Below are 20,394 nucleotides of genomic sequence, written 5' to 3' on the forward strand. Positions count from 1 at the left end.
CATAATTTAATTCCAAAAAACTACATTATCCAATAAATGTTGCGTTCGAGAACCGTGGAAAGGCAAGGTCAGTCAGCTCTGGTGTTTTCGGGTTACTATGTAATGTGTTTTGAGCTGTGTTGTACATATTAATCCCAAAACTGTTTACAAGACCAGTATATATAGTTCATTATAAAGCTTTTGATTCGTAAGATTATAAATCGGCTTGTGCACTTTTAACGATGATGGAGTAAGGCTTGACAACCACGAAATTAAAGAACGTTCGGCTCTCCCTCTCCGACTACCACCTGGAAAAACGTTTTACTCGTAGGCTGTACGGTGTTAACAGGTTTACTCCGTATTAGCTCTTAAGCAATCTAACTGGAATCAGTTGAACTACTGCACCGAGTTACTCTCTCAGTAGAAATCGGTACATTTGAGATAAGCTGTTTGAGAAGGTCTTCTTGTTTGCTTATATATCCATGTTCTTTCAACCTTCAGGAAACATGAACTATTCTAGGTTTTTGACAGCTGTGAGTGCGGCACGGAAGGCATCTCCGATCCGCCTTCTGAGTAAGAAATGGTCCACCAACCTGTGTTACAGCCCCCTACTAGGCTATGACCGGTAGAAATAGAAGCCCAAGTAGTGACAAAAATTCATTTAAGTGGACTGAAATATGAATGGATTTTTCCTTTTCTTACACCTGTTCCGTTTATCGTGCGCCTGCAGCTGAGCTCCAGCAGCGCTCTCCGCCCTCCCTGATTTCTCTAGCCGGTGGGGCACCGAACCCCAATACGTTCCCCTTTCACTCCGCCACCATTAAAATGAAGAATGGAGAAGAAATTGTCTTTGATGAAACGATCATGAAACGGGCTTTGCAGTATTCTGGATCTTATGGGTAAATCCGCCACATCGTTACATAATGTATATATAACACAGAATGGAGCCTTATAGTTTGTGCAGTGCTTCTTCTGCTATTTTGAATGATGTCTAAATGTTAAACATGAAAAACCCAAAACAAGTCATTTAGTGAGTTTGCTGCATGATTAGACTTATTTGTCAATTGAAAGCTTGACAAATGTTCCACATATTCATGGCTATGTCTTTCTGGTTGGGTCGTTGTGTGGTGGGAAGTAGCTATAGCTTGACCTATGAAGTAAAGCGTCACGTCTATTTGTCTGCATGTTAGTATCCCAGAGCTGCTTACATGGATGAGGGAACTCCAGAGGAGGCTGCATAACCCTCCCACAATGGGCTACAGCCCAGAGAGAGGCCAGATGGAGCTATGTGTCACTACAGGCAGCCAGGAGGGACTCTGTAAAGTACGCCTTCTCTCACAGTGGCATCAGCTTACCCAGCTGGGTTTCAGCAAACACAAGCCTGCAAAGTCTTGTAGCTCATATATACTGCAGATCTGAAGTTTGGAAGCAAAACTAACTGTTTAATAATAAAAATTTACTTTTTTTATGAAGATATAATTATGTCTTTATTAATGTAAAATCAAAGGGGTTTTAACTTTTTTAATTTGTTTTGCTGAAATTTGACATATTCAGGTAATCCTTTCATGAAGTTTATGCTGGTATCTAATTGGTATGGCACGCCAAGCCTTTCTAAGTTTGTCTAGAAGTCCTTTTTGAATCATGCGATATAGTTTTCTCTCAAGTTCATCCAGCTGGTGAGATATCTGGTGACTGTGGGCCAGGCCGGTTTCCATAACACACTTTCCACTTCATTCGTGCTTAAATATTTCATATTTCATTTTAAAATATGTTTAGGATCATTGTCCGGCTGCATAGTAAAGTTCTGTCTGACTATTCTCAGTCTGATGAATATGTATGATTTGTAGTGATAGGTTTGGCTTGTAGTGATCATTGTGAACTGACTGAGTGAGCACACTGTGAATACCCCTCCAGGTGACCTTACTATGATGCTTGTTGAAAGAGAACTGTGTTCTTCAGTAAGTTATTTACTGTATCTTCATTGCCACTACTGGTAGCTCATCTTGTTTGTGCAAATCCTCCAGTGTTTCTGCACCTTAAACCTGTTGGTATTTAACCACCTGTGCTCTGTGTGAGTGATGTTAACTTATATATATAAAGTAACCAATAAATCAACAGTCTCCTGTTTTATTTTTCATTAAAGGTTTTTGAGATGCTTGTCAGTCCTGGTGACAATGTCCTTCTTGATACACCCACATACCCAGGCACTTTGGCTGCGGTAAGAGTCTTTCCTTATGAATGCTCTGGGACCAGCCCTGTGATATTTTCTGTGAAGCTTAAGGTCAGGGCCTGCTTAGTGCGAACAGCCCATATTTAAAACAAGCCCCTTGTTCCTGCACTGAACATTACTCATGGCTGCTTCCCTTCACCCACAGCTCCAGCCATTGGGCTGTTCCATCATAAATGTCCCCAGTGATCAGCATGGTATGATCCCAGAAGGCCTGAGGGACATTCTGGCCCAGTGGGACCCTGCAGATTCACAGAGACCTGGCAGCACCGTGCCCAGTGTCCTCTACACCATCCCCAATGGAGGCAATCCCACAGGCGCCTCTATGACCTTTGAGAGGAAACAGGAGATCTATAAGGTTCTGGTTCCAGGTCGAAGCAGTGAACTGAATACGCATATTATGCCCCTGTGGCCCATAATGCAAACACAGTTCTCTATATATTATAGTCCACTGATTTAAGTAGCATAAAAGTACTGGAGCAGATGAACAAAATCTTAAGTAAAATGATCAGATGTTCAGTTCAGTACACAGTAATTTGTAATTAGTGACTGCATAGGCATTAACATACACCAGGTATCGTCCCTGGTGATGCACTGCAAGAACAACTACAACAGACTCCAGATGCCACGTCTGGAATCAGTTCTAGATATTTTCTTAGCTTTCATGTACATTGATTAATGATACAGCCATGAAAGAGTTCAGCAGCCAGCTATCCACTTAAGATAGTTTTTATCCCCTAAAATAGAAATGCTATATATATATGGCCATATGGACATGCTTACCCTCAAATTAAAGTGAGCCTGCACTTCATTGCCATTTTTCAAGTTTTATGTGTTTTCCATCTACAGCTGGCAAGAAAGTATGACTTTCTTATCATCGAGGATGACCCATATTATTTCCTGCAGTTTCAAAAGGTACATATTGGTTTAATGGTCTGTTAGACCTATTTGTGTGGTGTTAGTAATTATTTTATTGCTGCTATCTACATGATCTGATAACCTCTGTAATGTTGAACAGATAAGATGATGGCCACTGTTTATGTTCTGCTTGATCAAACACATAGTCTGGTTTTAAATAAATTTTAAATAGATTCAATAATCTGGTTTTAAATTGTTTTTAGATAGATTAATAGTCTGGATTTAAAAACATTTTAAATAGTCTGGTTTTCTTTCTCCAGCCATGGGCTCCTACATTTCTCTCAATAGATGTTGATGGACGCGTTATACGAACCGACTCCATTTCCAAAATCCTGTCATCGGGGTAAGCGTGTGTCTCTCTGTGGGTATGTCTGTGTTTTCAATATATTTGTGAGCAAATAATGTTTCCAGTAGCCTGAGGTGATGAGGAAGTGAATATATCATCCAAAAATGAATGCATATATAAAACATTAATGACTCCAATCTTAACTGCATGTCTGCTGAATAGAACCAGTTGTGAGCTGTAATTCACATAATATAAGCTCATAGTTATATCCATTTGTAAATATGTGCTGTCATTTATAAATATATACATATTTGTACACATTAGTGTCTGGATGAAATGGTGTAAGCATGTTTGCAGGTTAAGGGTCGGTTTCGTCACAGGGCCGAAGCCGTTAGTGGACCGTGTGGTTCTTCACATCCAAGCTTCCACCATGCACACCAGCACCTTTACCCAGGTCAGCACACTACTCTCTCACTCTCGTTCTCTATGTGGCCTTCACACTTTCTCTCAGAAACAGCGCTACTCATAACTTGTGAGTATTGATGCTGTTCCTCCCCACAGCAGGGCCTCAGCATCAGCACTAGTGCTGGTGAAGGTACTTGACTTGTAATCAGAAATTTGCTGGTTCAAGTCCCACCACTGCTAAGTGGCCTCTATTGGGCTCCTGAGCAAGGCCCTAATGTCCTTTAATGTGTGCCCACTAGTTGAATTTGCACCAATCTATAGCATAAGCATATAGCATAAGCTGACCATTTTACATTGGTCAGTTTAAAAATAGGAGGAGAACTGGGAATCAACCTTATCTTCAGCTTTTCTTCAGTATTACACTATTACAACAACAACAACAACAACAACAACAATAATAATAATAATAATAATAATAATAACGAAAAGGGAATTGATGGTCTCTCCTCTCCATTCCTTTCCTCTTCTGTCCAGCTCATGATTTCTGAGCTCCTGCACAGCTGGGGCCAGGATGGCTTCTTAAAGCACATTGATGGGTGAGTCTGAAAGCAGTCGTACTGTATTTCAGCCTTACAATAAAGGCTTACATTTGTTCTCACTTGAGACCTGCTGCTTAAATTCCAGTGGTCTGTGTCTACACCTGGATCTAAGGTTGCTTAGTGCGGACCTCAGTGACTGAGGTTGTGATTAAACTTACCAGTGCAGTAGATCTCTGACAGCAGAGCTGGGCATCACTGGTCTAAAATTAGTTGGACTGGTTTAAACAGTGTGCTCAACCCTCCAAACACAGCCAGACACTGACATAGTCTTTACAGTATAGTTGACACTCATATACAGTGGTGTGAAAAAGTGTTTGCCCCCTTCCTGATATCTTTTTTTTTTGCATGTTTGTCACAAATGTTTCAGATCATCAAACAAATTTAAATATTAGACAAAGATAACACAAGTAAACACAAAATGCAGTTTTTAAATTAAGGTTTTTATTATTAAGGGGGAAAAAATCCAAACCTACATGGCCCTGTGTGAAAAAGTGATTGCCCCCCCTGTTAAAACATAAATTAACTGTAGTTTATCACATCTTGGGAAAGCTAAGTTTAATTTCTCTAGCCACACCCAGGCCTGATTACTGCCACACCTATGCTCAATCAAGAAATCACTTAAATAGGACCTGCCTGACAAAGTGAAGTAGATAAAAAAAAGATCCTTAAAAGCTAGACATTATGCTGGAAAAGGTTATAAAGCCATTTCTAAAGCTTTGGGACTCCAGTGAACCACAGTGAGAGCCATTATCCACAAATGGCGAAAACATGGAACAGTGGTGAACCTTCCCAAGAGTGGCTGGCTGACCAAAATTACCCCAAGAGGTCCCAAAAGACCCTACAACATCCAAAGAACTCCAGGCCTCACTTGCTTTAGTTAAGGTCAGTGTTCATGATTCCACCATAAGAAAGAGACTGGGCAAAAATGGCCTGCATGGCAGAGTTCCAAGTCAAAAACCACTGCTGAGCAAAAAGAACATTTAAAGGCTTGTCTCAGTTTTGCCAGAAAGCATCTTGATGATCCTCAAGACTTTTGGGAATATACTCTGTGGCCTGATGAGTTGAACTTTTGGTTGAACTTTTTGGAAGGTGTATGTCCCATTACATCTGTCGTAAAAGTAACACAGCATTTCAGATAAGGAACATCATACCAACTGTAAAATATGGTGGTAGTATGATGGTCTGGGGCTGTTTTGCTGCTTCAGGACCTGGAAGACTTGCTGTGGTAAATGGAACCATGAATTCTGCTGTCTACCAAAAAATCCTGAAAGAGAATGTCCAGCCAACTGTTCATGACCTCAGGTTGAAGCACACTTGGGTTCTGCAGCAGGACAATGATCCAAAACACACCAGCAAGTCCACCTTGGAATGGCTTAAGAAAAAAAAAATGAAGACTTGAGTGGCCTAATCAAAGCCCTGACCTGAATTTGATTGAGATGCTGTGACATAACCTTAAAAAGGCAGTTCATGCTCGAAGACCCTCCAATGTGGCTGAATTACAACAATTCTGCAAAGATGAGTGGGCCAAAATTCCTCCACAGCACTGTAAAATACTCATTGTCAGTTATCGCAAATGCATGATTGCAATTGTCGCTGCTAAGGGTGGCCCAACCAGTTATTGGGTTTAGGGGGCAATCAGGTTTTCACACAGGGTCATGTAGGTTTGGATTTTTGTTCCCTTTAATAATAAAAACCATTTAAAAACTGCATTTTGTGTTTTGTCTAATAGTTACATTTATTTGATCTGAAACTTAAGTGTGACAAAATAAAAAATCAGGAAGGGGGCAAACACTCCCCGCCCACCACCACTGTATACCCTGAATGGCCCCTTTATTAGACATCTTGTTGCAGGTGTTGAAATCATTCTGCAGGAATCTTGGCCCATGCAGAGAGGATATCTTCTAGCAGTTGCAAATTAGATGGAAATACTGACATCCTATGAACAGTCCATTCTACTTTATCCCAGTGATGCTGTATAAGATTAAGATCTGGGGCCTGTGAAGGCCAGGAAAGCAAACAAAACTCACTGTCATGTTCAGAGGACCCATTAGTCCCTGGAAGGGGTGCCAACAAATCAATCCACACATCACTACTCCACCTCCACCAGCCCGAACTCAACAACTGACAGGAAAGGCTCATTCATTCATGCTGCTTGTGCCAAATTCTGACCTTCCTATCTGCATGGTGTAACAGAAATCTTGATCTTGAGTCATCTGACAAGGTGATGTTTTTCCACTACTGTGAATGCCCATCCATGCTATAGAATGATAAGTTGTGGGTTTGGACACATTAGTTGGAGCACCTGAATTGTATTTGGCTGCAATTTGCTTGACTGTGCATGGCTTGTTTGCCAGAATGACCTTGGAAAAGGATCCCCTTTTTGCTGGATGTTTTTCCTAGATCAAACCATTCTCTGTACACCCTCAACACTGTTGCTTGAGAAAAACCCACAAGATTGGCAGTTTTTGAAATTCTGGCCCTGGCTTGTCCAGCACCGAGGCCATGCCTCATTAATCTATCACCGTTGACCATGCCTCATTAGTCTGTCACCGTTGACCATCCCTCATTAGTCTGTCACCATTGACCATGCCTCATTAGTCTGTCACCGTTGACCATCCCTCATTAGTCTATAACTGATGACCATGTCTCATTTGAAGTTGTTCAGATTGCTTGAGTTTCCCACTCTAAGGTGGATTCGCACTGAAACTGAACCACTGTAAATTTGCTCATCTGATTTTATGCTGCACTCTGTGATCACCTGTCTAATTTCCACATAGGGAAGCTGCAATTGTGAAAGGGCAGGTGTCCCTAATAAAGTGGCCATTATGTGTATGCAAGACAAATATTGGGTATATGAGACAACTGCAAAACATTAGCTAACTATGATAAAACCCTTATTGTTTATGATGATCTTACATATCCAAACCTATTTTCTTGAATGCAGTATTGATTTGTTTGAACTGAAATTACATTCTGATGTAGTTTCCAAAACTGCCCAGCAGTAAATAATCTGACGCAGCCATTCTGATGGTGGGAATTTCTTTTGTTCTTCAGGGTTGTGGAGTTCTATAGATCCCAGAGGAATGCAATGCTCTCTTCAGCAGACAAGTGGCTTAAAGGTTTGTTTCTTTTCCCTGGTTGTTGCAGACTGACTTCAGAGCTTCTGTCCATGCATCCAGTCAGGCCACCTTACCTTTCAACATCTCATTCCTGGGTCATGCTCAGAATGAAACATTATTCTCTCAGCAGTTTTATTATGGGGGAGTCATAGCTGAGGTGTTGTATCTTAATTAAAACCATTTTTATTTTTGAAAGGTTTTGTAAGTCTGGTTTTCACCTTCCTGATTTGACTATGGGAAATTTGAAAGTCAAGCCAAGTTGTATAGTTGTTTACAGTCCAACTATAGGCCATAATATTTCACTCCTAGCTGTGCTGTAATTTACTTTCTTGTGTGTGTGTGTGCATGTATGTGGGTGTGTGGGTATCTTTGTGTGTTTTCTCAGATTTAGCAGAGTGGCATGCACCAGCAGCTGGCATGTTCCTGTGGATTAAATTAAAGGGCATTAAAGATACACAGAAGCTTATAATGGAAAAAGCACTTGAGAAAGAGGTACACTACACACATACATGTGCCCATTAACATGCTTGCACACACATGCAGACACACAATCACATGTGCGCACTAATGTGCATGTACATATACATGCACACAAAGAGCTTAATATGACATGCTCCATAGAAATTACTCATATAAGTGAATTTCAATAAAATTTTATAAAAACACCCAAATCCACACAATCACCCTTAGAAAAATAAGAGAAAAAAGTTAGGAAATGACTAACTTGCAGTAAACCACATGGAATAAGTAATATGCACAATTAAAGCCAAATCCAAGCTTATCTTTATTTCCCTTTTCCAAGGGATAATGTTTAAATGTTCTGAATATCATGCACAGGGTTTAATAAACTGAAATTATAAATAGTGTGTGTGTGCGCACATGCGTGCATGCCTGAAAATTAACCACCATGCATCTAGGCAAAGATCCTGTGTATGAGCAGAATGTTTCATCACCTCCCACACACACACACACACACACTCTCTTGTACAGATGCCAGCCTCATTGGTTGGTTGCACTTAGAAAAGGGCATGGAGTACAATAGGCTGTTCTTACCATTTGCAGACTGCACAGTTATTTTCCACAAATTAAATTCCCAGTAAAACAGCCCTTCAGCTTGTGAGTATCAGTATATGTTCTGTTCAGACTTGACATGATTCAGAATAGAGAGAGTCAATCTTATAAAAAGCAGATTATGACCAGGATCTGAAGAATTATATTCTGTAAACTATAGTACTGCACAGAAGAAGAAGTTGTCAAGTAATGGTGTAGAGTAGGCTGCAGCACAAGATCTATTTAGTCTGTCTATTAATCTTAATACTTGTTTAAATTTTATTTTTAAAAACCCTTTCACTTAGGTGCTTCTTGTGCCTGGAGGGGTGTTTAACATATGCAGCTCCGATCCCTGCCCCTATGTGAGAGCTGCCTTCTCTCTGTCCACACCACAACAGATCGATGAGGTATTACAGCCATACACAGAGGTGCATGCGTAGTCATTCTTAACACACACACATGGAGCTCTCTACCCACCTTTCTCTTTCTCTTTCACTCACTCCCCCCTCACCCCATGTATATACACACACAGTACCTTTCATACACATATACAAAACATTACACCAAAATTAAGCCTTCATTGCAGTTTATTTTCCTCTTTTTCAACAGGCTTTTAAGAGACTCTCAGTACTTATCAAGGAAGCTTTGTGATAACTGAATTCTTACAAAAGATAAGATCTTTTTCATTGCCAGAGACTGGTTTTGCACAGATGCTAAGTCTCGTTGTTATCTGCCTCTTAATACAGTGGCTGCACTGAATGTTTCTTTTTGCAGCAACTGCACTGAGACATTTTGTCCTACATTTTAACTACAAGACCACTACAAGGTCTTACTGTCTTTTGGATTAAAAGATGCAATAAATAAAAAGAGTCAAAGCCAAAAAATAAGTCTGATATCATCAGTTACATAGAATTTGCATGTATGCATTGGTTGGGCATGTTTATTTTTAAAAGCAATCAATTTTCCTATGTTGGAAAGGTTTACTTGTTTTTATTGATTCATCAGTTACCTAAAGCCTTCCATTTGTAAACATGCATGATGGTTGCATCATTTTAGCTGGAAAGACAAGGTTCTTACCACACATCCTTAAAATGAAATTTGAGATCCAATCTATAGTTGGAAGGAAATGGCAAAAGTACAGTTACAGATCAACCAGACAGCGGTGGTGAATATTTTGGGGTACTGTAGTATGGGGATTTGTTTGTTTTGTTTTTGGAGTGAAGGTGGAACTTTGGACCATGGCAGTAACTAGAGGAAGAGCCTGTAACAAGTGATTAAAAGCAGCAAACCCAATTTGAGATTTCTCCCCAGAAAATTAAAGCAACATAGCTTTCATACTTCTGGTAACTTTAGATAAATTATGTAGATTTTCTAAAATGGCTCGTTTCATACTTGGTGCTCAAAATAATTCTGCATTTAAGGCCCCAGCTATAAATATCCATATTATTTAATATATATATCCTTAAGTTAAATATAAACAAAGTAATTTTTTGACCAAGGGCAATTTAATAGAAAATCTAAATTTAAAAAAATTTTTTTTTTTTACTTAGCCATCACTAAATAATTTATGCTGGAACAACCCATACAGGTGAGAGGCCATTTCAAAGTACACGAAATCCGGTTTAATAGGGATAAAAGACAAAGTCTGTATTCACTGCCAAGACTCGCGGTGCCAAGTCCCAGAGTGCAGTCAGAAACAAGGAGCTGGGGACGGACATAGACCCTAATAAAACGAGCCAGGTTCGGTACATGCTCAGAAGAGACCGTCCTAGATTCATCCAGCCATAGCAGAGCCTTTGCGAGCTCTGAAGTCAAGGAGTGAATCGGATTTGCCGATTACCCCAACACAGGACTCTGTGTGTTGGCTTTCCCCCCACCCAAGAGGATTGTTCCTCGAACAAAAAGTATTGATTTCGATGAACAATGCGGTAAGTGGAACCGGCAAGTCCCAAAGCTCAACGCTCTACGTTCAAAACCCTCGCTGGCTATGGACGGTGACTGAGGCTAGATTGTCTCTTTTTTATATTTAAGTCTAGGTACCAAAATGTATTATTAAGGTTGTCCTTCTGTTAGCAACGAAATCTGCTACCGTCAACTTTGCTTATTTTCCGTCTGTGATGTTTATTTTTCTAGACATTGTGTACTGTGTAAACACCGGTATTTGAACAGCTAGTGGTTTAGACAGAGCCTTTTGCCTTTTTTGGTCATCGGCTGACTAGCTTAGCGAGTTTAGTTAGCTAGCTAGCTATCGAGTAAGCTAATTAGTCAACTAACTTGGGATGTTATGCGTTTAGTTCAGTTTATGCTGGCCTCAAGACAATCACTTATGTATAAATATATATTAAGGAGAAAGTGTTGAAAATGGCAACGATGTGAAAACTGTCTAAACTAGCTAGCTATATAAACTAGCTAACCTGGCTATCCCTAAACTGTTAACGGATTTTAACCGTTAAGAGGACACTGCTTAGTGCTTTACCTAATAAAACTTACTTTGTGTATCATGCCATACACACACACTTTAATAATTTCATAGTTCTCCACACTTCTTATTAATAATACAAACTGCATGTTTAGGTTGGAGCATTTCTGATGTAGCTAGCTAGCAAGTATAGCTAGAATAACAAACGACTATCGGCGGACTTATTGTTGCAGTGAAAAATTCTAAAAAGCCGCAATTAAGTAAACCTTTTAGTTCATACCTATTATAAGGAACAGGCGAAATGGGAGTGCTAGCGTGCTCCATCAGACTCAAGCAGGCGACTGTGAATGCTGTTTTAACAGGAGCAAATAACAGCTTGTTTTCTCTCCTACAGCGGAACTACTGAAGAACAGAGGATCACAAATGTCAACCATTTACTCTCCGTTTGCTCGGCTACCTCCAGATAGCTTGTTAGCGTAATGAAGACCAGAGTGGAATAACATTTAATCTCAGGGGTTAGTACAGAAAGCCGGTGAAAATGAAAGGGGCAAACGGATACACTTTAGTTTATTTGGCGTCTTTTATCAGCTTCGGCACCGCAGGTGCCTTGAACCTTTCTGTGGCGGATAGCAACGATACCCGGAAAGGAAGCGAGGGACATGGAGGCATGATCCCTGGGGTGCTAACTAAAATAAGCCAGATCATAGCCCGGGAGGGCAACTACGCTTTGATCGACTGCAATGTAACCGGTGACCCTTTTCCGGATGTTCGGTGGTTTAACTCTCACGGTCACCTTTTAGACATAGACAAAACTGGTAAGTCGATTTTCTCTGAACTTGTTCTGAATGTGAGCCCTGTAGAACAAAACAGCTGTAATAAACAGAATTTGCACAAAAAAACTGGGTATCAATTCTGCATAATAAAGGAAAACCCTGACCATTTTTGTAAGAAACTTGACAATATTGCACCCTACAACACAAGTGATCTCTACCCTCATGTATAATCTCCAGGGTTAAATAACTTTACTATTTTCCTTTGAAGAGTAAGACGAAGCTTATCTTTTGACACACTAATACCAATTGAGGGCACTCTTATAAAGCTATATTCTTCTGCACAATCCAAATCTGACGACTTCTTTTTTTTTGGCATTTTACAGACTGCTTTATTTATCATTTCATGTATTAAAATATGCACCTTGATTAATCAAGCAAGGCATGTCTGGTAGAATGTAAAGTCCACATGAGGAATGTAAACTGCATGTGTGTGAAGCATGCCCAACATGCTCTTACTTGTTCCCAAAATAGGAGTGGAGCTTTTTAGAAGGAACTAAACCTCAAAGCCATTCCTTTACACCAACAATCACGGTGTAGTTTAATTGAAGCACCTCTGACAACCTATTCAGAATAGTAATTTTGTGTGTCATGTGCAAGATTTTAATACTTTTGGATTTGTTTTCCAGTTTCCAACCATCATCCATAACCAGTCTAAACTTGCTTTACTGACATTGAGAGGAAGTGCAGGCACATGAATTGTCCTCACATCTTATTAGCAACTGCCTTTTTGCCACTAAACCAAACTTCTGGTTCAGAAAAACAGAAATGTAAATTGCAGACTTGTTTTTATATCATACCTTTTATTTATATATAGATTTTGGCAACACACATTCATCCACTCCTTGTAGTGGTGGATGAGGAGTGCTTATTAATGTATAGATTAAACAGTTAATCTACTTGGAGTACTCAAAATGACCCTAACTATAGAACTGTTGAGTTTTACAATGCAGCATTTGTATTAGATACTTTGGTCCTTGCTCCTTTGAAAGAGCCAACTGTTTTGACACTTCAGGCTCGTAAGACATCCAAAGGCCAAGATTAAACATGCTCATATTCAACATGAGTTCGTAATGCATTAATAAATTGCCATTTGCTAAGGCTTTTGCTTAAAGGTCAAGCTAAATGGACTCGGGCTCCTGGCAGTAAGTAATACAATGCAGTGGCTGCCCTGCACTATAAAGGGAATGAGTTAGAGATTCCTGGAAGCCTCTAACCAAGCATAACTACTAATCTTAAGCTCTGCTTTACAAAGGTGGCACTTATGTTAGATAAAGGACACCCATGTAGTTTCACCAATATTCCAAGCAAAAGTGGTTAAAACAACACTTTATGGAACAGTGTTTTTTTTTTTTACTCCTTTTAAAGTGAATTTGATTAGAAATTTCTTTGTTTTAATAGTGCATTAAAAGTATTTTCTTGTTGTGCTTCTACAGATGGAAAATGGTGGACTTTGGATAATGGAGTTCTGAACATCACTAGTATCACTTTCAATGACCGTGGCAAATATACTTGTGTGGCATCCAATATTCATGGCACAGCTAATTGCACAGTGACACTTCGTGTGGTCTTTACAAACGGTGACATGGGTGTATACTACATGGTTGTGTGTTTGGTGACTTTCACGATCATTATGATATTGAATGTAACTCGTCTTTGCATGATGAGCAGCCATCTTAAAAAGACAGAGAAGGCCATTAATGAGTTTTTCCGCACTGAAGGTGCAGAGAAGCTCCAGAAAGCGTTTGAGATCGCGAAACGCATTCCCATTATCACATCTGCTAAAACACTGGAGTTGGCCAAGGTCACACAGTTCAAGACCATGGAGTTTGCACGTTACATTGAGGAGTTGGCACGTAGCATTCCCCTACCTCCGCTCATCATGAATTGCCGTACTTTCATGGAGGAGATCCTTGAAGTTGTCGGGGTTGAGGAAATGAGGCACACCTTCGTTCGACAGGCGCCTGAAGGTCATGAAGGCAGTTCTCATTGTGGGGGAACTGCAGGAGGTTCAGCTCTAGGTGCCAGCAACGTTTTCACCATTCTACAGGAAAGGCAAAGAGAGCGGAGTGGGTCACCTGCCACAGATTCAGATGATGCGTCTCTCCAGGAGCAGCCTCAACAAATTGCTATTCAGGTTTCCATTCACCCACCACTGGCTGAAGCAGGCTGTAGTTTGGAGGCTCCGCCCCTTACTGAAATGCCCTCCTCTGTTCCCCCGTTGGGTCAGCTGCCTGTTGAAGCAGATTCAGAAGAGCAGGAGAAGGCGACAGAGACGGAGACAAGTGGAGCAACGTTACTAACAAGCCAAGTCATCTATGAAAGCCATGTGTAATATCCTTTATACAGGATGATTTATCTTGCTATGCATTTGCAAATAAAAACGTTACATTTTATGTTTTTCTCTGTTTATAAATGGAAAACACTCTGTTAACAGCTTTCACTATTATTTAGTTTGAGAAAACACTGAGGACCTTTTTCTTTGGTTCTTTTTTTTTTTCTCTCATGACAATTCATGTTGAATGTATTTTGTGAGAAATGCTCAACTTAGAATATCAACCACCTCAATCAAGCACTGATTTTTGTATTTATTAAACTAACCAAAACTAGGGCTATTGATGGGTTTAGACATAATCAAATGTGTATATAGGCTACCAGTAACTAGGGCTACTGATGCATATGGGTTTTAAATAATCTTTTCATAGTATCTTAGACATGGATGTAGATTCCATTTCATATTCCGATGAATGATGATTTCAGGTATGAAGGCTAATATGCATTTGTTGTTGAACATTGTAAAAGTGTAAGACAGGCTAATTGACTTTTGTTAGGAGATTTTTGTTCCATCTTTAAATGCATGTTGCATGTTGCTGAGTTCTGAACTTGGGCTTGGAGAGTTGTTTATGACTTTCTATTAGTTTGTCAAGCTTGATATAAAGTTCAGTGTAATATCCTCCAGCCTTCATTTTGAAAGAATTATGAATTTCTTAATTAAATGACCACAGTGGACCTTACTATAATGGTCATTATCATTATTAGTGGTTTTGCTTTGAGTTGTATCGTGTTAGTATTGTGTTCTCTTCATTTCAAATGTGCAAACAGGTTTCTGCAGGTTGGGTTTTTTCCCCTTTGTTATACGTATATTTTTCACATTTACAGTTGTAAAAGGGTGTAATAATTTGGATTATTTATTATGTTTATGTACATTTCTAGAAACATGGAAGCTGAGGACGATATTTGAGAACTTCCTAGATGGTTAGAAATATGCCAACTTTCTGCAGCCTTAAAGCATTACATATGTTTCACTTTCTAAGTGGCCTGAGCACCCTTGTCCCTCTCATTCCTCAAATGCAGCTCTCCTGCTTAATGAACATGAAAAAGATTATGATGAGCTTCAGGTCGTTGTGCTCGACTGAAACTGGAGGGGACAGGTGGGCATTCTGGACTTCTCCCCTGATTTGGTGCTCTTTTTTTGTAGTGAAATAAACTACCTGTCTGCTGTGTACTTTGATTTTAAAGTGTTTTGATTCTTTCTAAAATGCCTTTGTGTAGTGAAGATTAAGCCCATTTAATCTTGTTTTCTTAGAAGAAATAAGTCATGACTCACTATGAACAAAGGACTTTGACTTTTCGCATTGTTGCAGATTTCAGAATTTTTGCTATCTTAATGTATTCATACACATTCGTGGGGGGTGTCTTCTGATATGTCTACAGACACACAAGAAGACCTCTTGTGTACCCTGTTTAAAGCATTTATCTACAGTAAATATGCTTATCTTTTATGGTCAATTTGTGGTCTTGCTCAAAGTTTGTCACATGCATTTGTAGCAGGTACAAAGGTACTCAGAAATGAAATTTGGCAACTCAAAAAAAAAAAAGACTGGACAATACATACAATGCAGACAATATAATAGTGTGTGTATAGGTGAGGGGGGGGGCAAGAATGTACATACATTAAAATATCCTATAGATGAGTAGGTGTGCCATGTGCAGAGGAGCTGGAGTGTGAGGACATGAGTTCAAGGTTCTGGCTTGGGTGAAAAAGCTCTTCTTTACCCTCTCTTTTGTGGCCATGTGGAGGTGGAGGTGCTTTCTACATTGTAACCAACAAAACAGGTTGTTAATGACATGTGGGATCCTTTGAAATCTTTCTTGCTCTAGTCCTGCATCACCTGGTATAGATATCCTGCTGGCTGAGCAGTGCTAATCTGGTGGTTCATCAGTCCTTACTACTCTCTGTAGGACTTTGTGTTCCCCAGTACTGCAGTTATCGTACCATGTGGTAATGTTTCCAGTGAGGATACTATTTATAGAGGCTAGCTGAGGAGGTGTGGAACTTGCTCAGTTGTCCTTGCTTTCTGTGAAGAGTCCATGACAGGTTGTCAGTGTATGATGAGGTCCTTGAAACTACTTGGTTTCTCCACCAGACTCCTGTTGATTGTAAGAGCTGTGCATGCTTTTCCCTTATTCAGAACCAGTTTTTTTTTTTTTTTGTCTTGCTAATGTTTAGGAACAGATTGTTGCCCTTGCCTTACTGGAAAAGCCTCTGCCCTTTGTCAACATGGGCCATCTCATCATTCTTGGTGATGAGGTGTCCCACCATAGAGTCGTCCACAAACTTTGTGATGGTGCTTGATCTGTGTGTATAGAGAGTACTCTAGTGTTAAAAACAAGCTTATTGGAGGTGAAGCCACCTGCTTTTACTAACTGCAGCCAACCAATTAAAAGTCCATTAGGAGCATGAGCGGTACAGGCTCAGCACTGTGAGCTTACGACAGGAGATGCTCACTATTTAAGGTTTCTTAAAAATTGTATGTGAAATTTGTATCATGTTTGTGGGACCAGTGAGGGTAGAGGAGAGGCTGAGTCAAGTAGTTAGAGCTCAAAGTAGATGTACCTACATCTAGCTTCAAACAAGATTCATAAAATTCTGCATTACATTCACGAAGATGTTTGCTATCTGGGGAAAAATGTGAGTTGCACTCACAATATGTATTATGATGCACTTTGTCAAATTCACATAAAACATTTTGTAGGGTACCTTATAACAGGACAGGAACCAGCATTACATGCTAATTAAGATTTTACTAGATTTTAGGATTGAATGTGGCTGCTACATGGCTTTGGAGAGGGAGAGCTTTGACAATGAGTATTTATTCCTTTTCTTTCTCATACTACCTTTCATGAGACTTAATTTTACACGAAATAAAACGCTCTGGAGGAAATAAAAGGGTGCATGGTATGTACAGTGACATGAATGAGTTTGAGGCATCCGCCACTGGAGTAGGGGATTGGACCAGTGAGAGCGCAGAGAGGAGCATGGTGAGGCCTCCCACAATAGTGCGCCTCGCTGGAGACTTTAATTTAAATGTAATGTTTTAGGTCTGATAGTTGAATTGTGTGTATGTCTTGGTTTAATCATATTCTTTTTAGTTTAACTTGTGTTGTATTTGTCTTTTCGTGATCTGTCCCCCCCACTCGAGAGTTCCCTTTTGCTCTTGTTATATGTGTGTGAGTCTATAAAAGACAATGTTGCTGAATACAGAGCAGAAGTGGGATTACACCCATCTGGAAGAAACTGAGCAGTGCAAACGACAAGCTTGAAAGCAAGCAGCGAAGAAGACATAGCCCGGAGCAAGTGGGTACTGAGCATTATTCTTGTCCCCTGCTCGATAAGTCCAGCCACCTAAGACTCAGGTTGCTGAATGGGGAGGGGGGGGGGGGGGGGGTGTGACACAGTATACAGTATATGTGCAGATCCAGCTTGGCTTTCCCTGTGCCGACTGGGACCTTGTGCTTGACGCTGAGCTTAAAAAGGAAACAAGTGAAGGTTGTAGTTAGTAGTGGAGCAGAGGCAGGGAGTTGGGGCTTTCTGGCAGTGTGGCCTTTGTTTTCTAAAGGGGGAAGCCTTTGGAGAAGCTGAACACGCAGCATCCGAGCTAGTGGGTGGTGGGGCACACTGATAGATCAAAAGCACCTTGAAATTTTGCAGCTGAAGGTGCCTGTGCAGGAGGAGCTGAACATCCACCAGTCTTGGTTGGTGGATCCCCAAGAGCAGCCGCTTTGTCAGCATTAATGACAGAGAAAGTGGGAAGCACAGAGGGAAACACAGAGGGAAATGGCAGCAATTAAAGAGGAAATTTGCACAACACTTTGTGAACTGTATCAGTGAAGCAGGTCTAGAATAACAAGAACTGAAATAGAGGCCTTGGGAGCGTCTGAACTTTTACAGCAACATCTTCATGGCCATGGAGAAAGACTGTATACAGACTGACTATGAACACTGGCAGTAATGAAGCTGCACCCCCACTGGCTCTCATTGGCTAAGAAAGAAGCTGCAGAAATCATCAAACTTTCCAACATCCCCTGGGCATTGCTGGTTGTCTTGGCAAAGAGATGACACCTGGTGCTTCTGTGTAGACTACTGGTGGCTCGATACTCTTAATAAAACCAATGCATACCTGCTCCCAGGCCTTGGGTCCCCATTATGTGTTATACTATGTATGGTGTTGACCAGTGTATGGTGATGACCAAGTGCTCACTGGCATGCCCAAAGATGAGTGCAACATTTACATAAATGACATACTGGTCCACATGCCCATTTTTTAAAGTGTGCTTATAACCTGGAATACCTGCTCCAGGCTTGAACAGTCCACAGAGAAAACCAGGGAAAATGTGTTTAAAAAAAAAAAAAAAAAAAGTTTGTTGCTTTAAACATGGTTGATTTGTCCGTTTCTTGTAGTTTTTAATTAGTTGTTAGTTAGATTGCTACCCTCCTCCTGTCTTTTTATTTACCTCCCCACACTCTCCCCCTTTGTCTTTAGTCATTGCTGTTGCTATTACAATTGTTCAATATAGAAAATAATGCACACTGGCTCTTGTGTGCTACAACACAGCAGTGAAATAGAATAGAATTAGCCATAGCCTTGGGCCCTTAAACGATATTATATTGCAGCCCTTAAATTATTCACAATATTAAGCATATTGTTCTGTTGCATTCTGTTATTGGTGTTTCCCTTTCCTTTTGTACAAATATTCCAATCTATAGTTAACATTTATACAGTAGAAAATACTGGCAAAAAATGCTGCTGTACATGTAAATAAAGCAAAGAAATTCCTGTAATTCCTGTGACCTTGGCTGCGACTGAAATTTGGTAGTACATACTAATTCTCAGAACATAGTTTTATTGCTTTCAAATAAGTCTGTAATGTTTCAGACACAGTTTACCATTGCAGCTGAATGCCCCCTGACCTTTGAAGTGATGAAACTTGATTAACTGATGTGTTGAGATAAATCAGAGCCATCAACATCTCTGAGATCAATTAAAGCACACACAGTGCAACATTAAAAAACGTTTTAAAAAAAGCCATGACACAAACATGTCTTGCAGTATTTTTACAACACTTAAAAGCATTAGGAGAAACCACAAAAACCAGGTTGACACTAAGTTAATGAACTCTTCCCGAACTTAAAAGCAAAGGGCTTCTGAATTAGTAGGAGGAGGAGCCAGTTTATATATGGAAAAAAAAAAGATGTTTAAATCATAACATTCATTCCATGGGGATAAAAATTCCAAGTTATACTGTGTATGACTATGTATGAGACAAATAAACTGAACTTGAGTGTAGATCAGTTCTTTTTCTTTGAGTTTCCTAATTTCATTGCTGCCATTGCAACAACTGGCATTGTAAACATATACGTAATTAATGTAATGTCCCATTAGTATTAAAATGTCTTTCCAGTGGAAATGACATCCTAAATTAAAACTATTAAGCTGATTGCACAGCTGACACAGCTGATGAAGGATCTCTTTCTGAAACATTGTTTCTATGGAAACTGTGTACTTGGCTACAATTTTGAATATCTCTAGCTCTCTTACTACAGTACACTGCAGTTATACACCTAGAATCTTCTTCGGCTATAGATATACCCATATAAACACACACACACACACACACACACGATTACCTCATATGAAGACTTTGACCCACCATGTACTCTTAAAAAGTCCATTTCCAAGGTATTCGAAGAGTGTGGTCAAAGGCTTCTTTATCAGGTTTATACTGAACTCATGAACAGATTCACACTGCACATTTTCCATCAGTGCTGGAAGGTTTGATAACAGCAGGTAGCCAAACACATTAGAAATTCTGTGCTGATATAAGATAACTATTCAGTGGAAAGATTTTTCACTTATTCTGTACACATTAAATCAAACAACAACAAAAAAAGCTACAAGAATGTTCAATTTTACTTGTTCAGAATGTGTGTTTACTAATGGCAATAAACTAAACTAATCTCAAAATCTACTCCACTGAAAGAACATTCAGTGTGAAATGTGTGGGAAGTATTTGAAGAAGGGATCTTTTCATCATGAACATGAATGCACACCGTTGACTGGCCCTTAAGGGTGCGGAAACATCCTTCCACACAGGCGCAGGTAACCTAGCAACAGAGAGGCGAATCCATGCCAGAGTGCAAAAAAAAAAAAAAAAAAAAAAAAAAAATTTCCACCTCCTTTGCACTTTTTTTTTGTCATGGCAGCTTCAGCGAGGTCTCCC

General features: G+C 39.9%; 2 protein-coding genes across 9 annotated transcripts; both read left to right on the plus strand.

Moving 5' to 3' along the window:
- Nucleotides 1–45: 45 nt before the first annotated feature.
- Nucleotides 46–9,459, plus strand: aadat (aminoadipate aminotransferase). 6 transcript variants are annotated; one of them, XM_027022492.2, is made up of 14 exons: nt 46–67; nt 481–552; nt 710–878; nt 1,170–1,302; nt 2,123–2,197; nt 2,355–2,564; nt 3,056–3,121; nt 3,385–3,467; nt 3,768–3,864; nt 4,350–4,411; nt 7,469–7,533; nt 7,919–8,025; nt 8,889–8,990; nt 9,193–9,459. In XM_027022492.2, the coding sequence occupies exons 2-14, from the start codon at nt 486–488 to the stop codon at nt 9,232–9,234; spliced, it is 1,278 nt and encodes a 425-aa protein (XP_026878293.2). In that variant the 5' UTR covers nt 46–67; nt 481–485; the 3' UTR covers nt 9,235–9,459. The 6 variants fall into 6 exon arrangements, with proteins under 6 accessions (XP_026878293.2, XP_026878292.2, XP_026878294.2 ...); XM_027022491.2 differs by lacking the exon at nt 46–67 and adding an exon at nt 78–328; XM_027022493.2 differs by lacking the exon at nt 46–67 and adding an exon at nt 78–313.
- Nucleotides 9,460–10,265: 806 nt separating this feature from the next.
- On the plus strand, nt 10,266–15,337 carry mfap3l (microfibril associated protein 3 like). Of its 3 annotated transcripts, none has more exons than XM_027022496.2 (3): nt 10,266–10,511; nt 11,397–11,817; nt 13,269–15,337. In XM_027022496.2, the coding sequence occupies exons 2-3, from the start codon at nt 11,541–11,543 to the stop codon at nt 14,165–14,167; spliced, it is 1,176 nt and encodes a 391-aa protein (XP_026878297.2). In that variant the 5' UTR covers nt 10,266–10,511; nt 11,397–11,540; the 3' UTR covers nt 14,168–15,337. The 3 variants fall into 3 exon arrangements, with proteins under 3 accessions (XP_026878297.2, XP_026878298.2, XP_035375611.1); XM_027022497.2 differs by lacking the exon at nt 10,266–10,511 and adding an exon at nt 10,528–10,577; XM_035519718.1 differs by lacking the exon at nt 10,266–10,511 and adding an exon at nt 10,574–10,619.
- The last annotated feature ends 5,057 nt before the right edge of the window (nt 15,338–20,394 follow it).

Source organism: Electrophorus electricus, chromosome 19 (genome assembly GCF_013358815.1).
Source record: "Electrophorus electricus isolate fEleEle1 chromosome 19, fEleEle1.pri, whole genome shotgun sequence".
In the NCBI taxonomy this organism is placed as follows: Eukaryota; Metazoa; Chordata; class Actinopteri; order Gymnotiformes; family Gymnotidae; genus Electrophorus; species Electrophorus electricus.